At 38.2% G+C, this 3,893-nt stretch overlaps 1 protein-coding gene across 1 annotated transcript in view; it reads right to left on the reverse strand.

The window, feature by feature from the left end:
- LOC125505583 (Krueppel-like factor 6) overlaps positions 1-1,346 on the reverse strand; it is a 6,627-nt gene extending 5,281 nt beyond the window's left edge. Inside the window, exons 1-3 of the mRNA XM_048669623.1 lie at positions 1,116-1,346; positions 915-1,059; positions 679-847 (exon numbers count right to left, since the gene is read on the reverse strand). Coding sequence (XP_048525580.1) covers positions 679-847; positions 915-1,059; positions 1,116-1,304 — 503 coding nt within the window. The 5' untranslated portion in view covers positions 1,305-1,346. The remainder of the gene's footprint in view (positions 1-678; positions 848-914; positions 1,060-1,115) is intronic.
- Between the last annotated feature and the right edge of the window lie 2,547 nt (positions 1,347-3,893).

Here is a 3,893-nt window from a genome sequence, read left to right on the forward strand (position 1 = left end):
TAAGTGTGTCGCAGGATACCCTCTAGGTGATAGTTCTTGATTACTTTTTGATAAATAATTCGTTCTTATTGCGAAATGGGAGCACTATTTATCAACCTATAATAAAAAAACGTGAGGAAATTCTGTCTTTTTTAAAGACAAAAATTTTTGAGGCGAAATCCCCGAAAAGACGTTTGTAAAAAAATGTATTTTTTAGTTTCAGGTTTATGTGGTTATTGAAAGTATAATTACAAACAGAACAAGAGACAAATTAGAATTACTGAGATTAAGCGGTTTTAAGCTAACAGCTGACCAAGATGTTTATTGAATTAGTTAGAAACTATTTTTAAAAATTATTCATTAAATACATTCATTTTTATAACATTAGTATAGGTAAGGACTAATGAATGCCAAACGACTGCACCTACACACTTTCATGTACACCAAAGACGAAATATTGCTGAGAAAAAGCTGAGAAGAGTTAGTTTGGTAATCTGTGATCTTGTCTCTGACTACAAACGATAAATTGTGTAAGGCGGCTCCGTAAACGCGAGTTATCAGCCTCCTAGTTAAAAAGCAATACTGGTATAGGTAGATATTTTGAAATTGACCGCGCCTATTCATGGGCAAAGGGTGGCAACGTCGCAAGGATTATGTTCTCCTATTAGCTGCTGCTGAAAAGGTGTGTGCAGAACTCACCTAGCCTTAGCAGATACGGGGGATGCGTTGGAATTGGCGGTACCTGCCCGAGGTACCATGGAGATGAATCGGGACAGCGCGGAGGCCCTCACGCGAACGATGGTGTTTCTCGTGTGACTGCCAGTCAGTCTAAGATTGCACACGTCTAGTTCGCCAGCACTTGAACTACCTGCAAACCATTTAAATGCAACGGTGAGATGGAGGTGTTGAGTGGATGGAGATAGAGGCGGTTTTACCGTTGCTGTGTCCTGGACCCGACTCGGGGCTCGAGGGCGGTGTCAGAGTGGTTGGGTTTCTTGTCACCAGCCTCAGTTGCAAGGTGTCGCCGTTCCGGTGGTAGGAGTCGTCGTCCTCCTCTTCCTCTTCATCGTCGATCGGTTCCTGCAAGCAAAACTCCGTACTCATCTGCCTGCAAGTTGGCGCCTCCCTCGATTTACCTGTTTTACCAAAACTGCACAACTGAGCGCGCCGTCCCAGGAGATGGGCGAACTCGCACTGCTCAGTCCATCCAGTCGATGGTCGGCAAACTCCTCCAGGCTGGTCACTTCGTACCAGCTGCATCTGGCGCTGTCCGGGATTTTTTTGTAGGATTGCATTTTGGGCTCGTCTTTGAGGTAGCGTTCCATCTCGTAGCATGTCTGGAAATTACTCACATTTTAGACGAGAAAGTGGTTATCGATGGGGGCGGTTGAGATGACAATATGGACCAGGTGTAGACCACAAAACGTGCATAGTATCTGGATTAAAAACCGACATTTTTGGGAAAAAAGAGGAGTTTTAATCCAAGATTGTACGTTTTGTGGTCCAGACGCGCYGTTTTACGCCTCGCAAGTCAGAGCAAGCAACTTTGGTAGCTACCGTCCAAAATCACTTAAGTTTGSAAATTCRTCATTGAATCTGAAGCTCTAAAGGCATTTTAATGAAATCTTGCGCTATTTAACGCTGAAAYCGCCAACTTTCTTGCTGTTTTTGTTTTCGAAAAAGACACATTTTGGCATGACACACAGTTGGCTATGAATTTTCAAGTATCAAAACCGTTAAAAAAGCTTGAAAATGTTGTGGATTCAACCTTTCCAAACACATTAAGAAGGTTTTTTGCTTTTTGTTGATAWAATTGGCCGCTTTCTGCTTGTTCCAGTTTTAGAAAAAAGCTCAGTTTTCRGAATAATWGCAGTCTTTCTAGTCTATAATGGATGGAACAAGTTTGAAAAATATTTGAAAAATCCCTRAAGGAGCCACCAATTCGAAACTTTCACATCACTTTTARYGGGTTTCGGGATAAATAATCATAAAACCGGCTACKGTTTAGCTGCTTTAGTTTGACCAAAACTTGCGTTTTTTTATGGCTGCAAAAGCCGGCGTTTYTGATATAATCATTTAASWTTRAAAATTCACAAAAAAATCCCTAAAGTTGTCATAAACTCGAAACTTTCTCAGAAATTTAAGTGAACTTTGCAGTATTTAACTAAAAATCCGCAACKCTGTCGCARCATTAGTTTTSGAAAAATTTACAGTTTTTAGGGCGATKGCAGAAAACCGATGTTGTCTTTTCATATGAAAGTTTAAAAAKTCGTCAAAAAATCGCTGAAGACGTCCTTAATGCCAAACCTTYCCAACGACTTAAGTGGGTTTTCTGCTAACGAACTCTACAATCCGTTACTTTTTGGCTTGTTCTCTTTGAGARAAAATTGCATTTTTTTGAAATGACCGCARAAAGTCGCTGTWGGATAAAATCGCCTGRAAGTACAGAAATGCGGTAAAAAATCCTTCAAGAAGTCATCAAGTCGAAACTTAAGGCACTTTGAGTGAGCTTTGCGCTATTTAATCCTAAAACCGGTARCTTTCGTGCTGTTTCGGTTTTSGAAAAAATCACATTTTTCCGGAACAGTGCTGAAGCTGAACTACTATGAATTTTCAAGTTTCAAAACAGTTAGAAAAAAATTTAAAACATCGGGGAATCAAAAGTTTCAAAACACATTAAGAAGGTTTTTTGCTTTTTGTTGATAAAATTGGCCGCTTTCTGCTTGTTCCAGTTTAAAAAAAAAGCTCAGTTTTCGGAATAWTTGCAGTCTTTCTAGTCTATAATGGATGGAAYAAGTTTGAAAAATMYYTGAAGAATCCCTGARCCACCAATTCKAAACTTTCACAKCACTTTTAGTAGGTTTCGGGATAMATAATCATAAMACCGGCTRCTGTTTAGCTGCTTTAGTTTGACCAAAACTTGCGTTTTTTATGGCTGCAAAAGCCGGCGTTTTTGATATACTTCATYATTTAASWTTGAAAATTCATMAAAAAATCCCKAAAGTTGTCATAAACTCGAAACTWTCTCAGAAAWKTAAGWGAACTTTGCASTATTTAACTAAAAATCCGCAACGTTCTCGCAGCATTASTTTTCGAAAAATTTATARTTTTTAGRGTGCTTGCAAAAAACCGATGTTGTCTTTTCATATRAAAGTTTAAAAAGTCGTCAAAAAATCGCTGAAGACGTCCTTAATTCCAAACCTTCACAACCACTTAAGTGGGTTTTCTGCTAACGAACTCTACAATCCGTTACTTTTTGGCTTGTTCTCTTTGAGAGAGGTAAAAAATCCTTCAAGAAGTCATCAATTCGAAACTTTTAAGACACTTTGAGAACTTCTGTCTGTTTTCGTTTTGGAGAAAACCTCAGTTTTCGAAATAACTGTAAAACACTTTTATGGTCTGTAATGGCATAAGTGTGAAAAATCATTGAAAAATCCCTGAAGGAGCTATCAATCCGAAACTTTCACAGCACTTTTAGTGGGTTTCGGGCTAAATAACTAAAATACCGAGTACTGCTTAGCTGCTTCAGTTTCAGGAAATTTGAGTTTTTCTAAAATGGCTGCAGATGATATAATTATTTAAGTTTAAAAATTCATAAAAAAATCCCTAAAGTTGTTATCAATTCGAAACTGTCAGAAAACTAAGTGAACTTTGCACTATTTAGCTAAAAAATCGACAAGGATCTCGCAGCATTAATTTTCCAACAATTTATAGGTTTTAGGGTGATTTCAGAAAATCGACGTTGCCTTTTCATGTAAAAGTTTAAAAATTCATCGAAAAATCCCTGAAAGCCTCAGCAATTCGAAACCTTTACAACGAATTAAGTGGGTTTTCTGCTAACGAACTCTACAATCGGCTACTTTTTGGTTCGTTCACTTTGAGAGAAAATTATATAAAGTAGCTCGAAAGTCCGG

This window comes from Dendroctonus ponderosae, unplaced genomic scaffold, assembly GCF_020466585.1.
Source record: "Dendroctonus ponderosae isolate FM_Combo_2020 unplaced genomic scaffold, Dpon_F_20191213v2 Dpon_F_20191213_9, whole genome shotgun sequence".
NCBI lineage: Eukaryota > Metazoa > Arthropoda > Insecta > Coleoptera > Curculionidae > Dendroctonus > Dendroctonus ponderosae.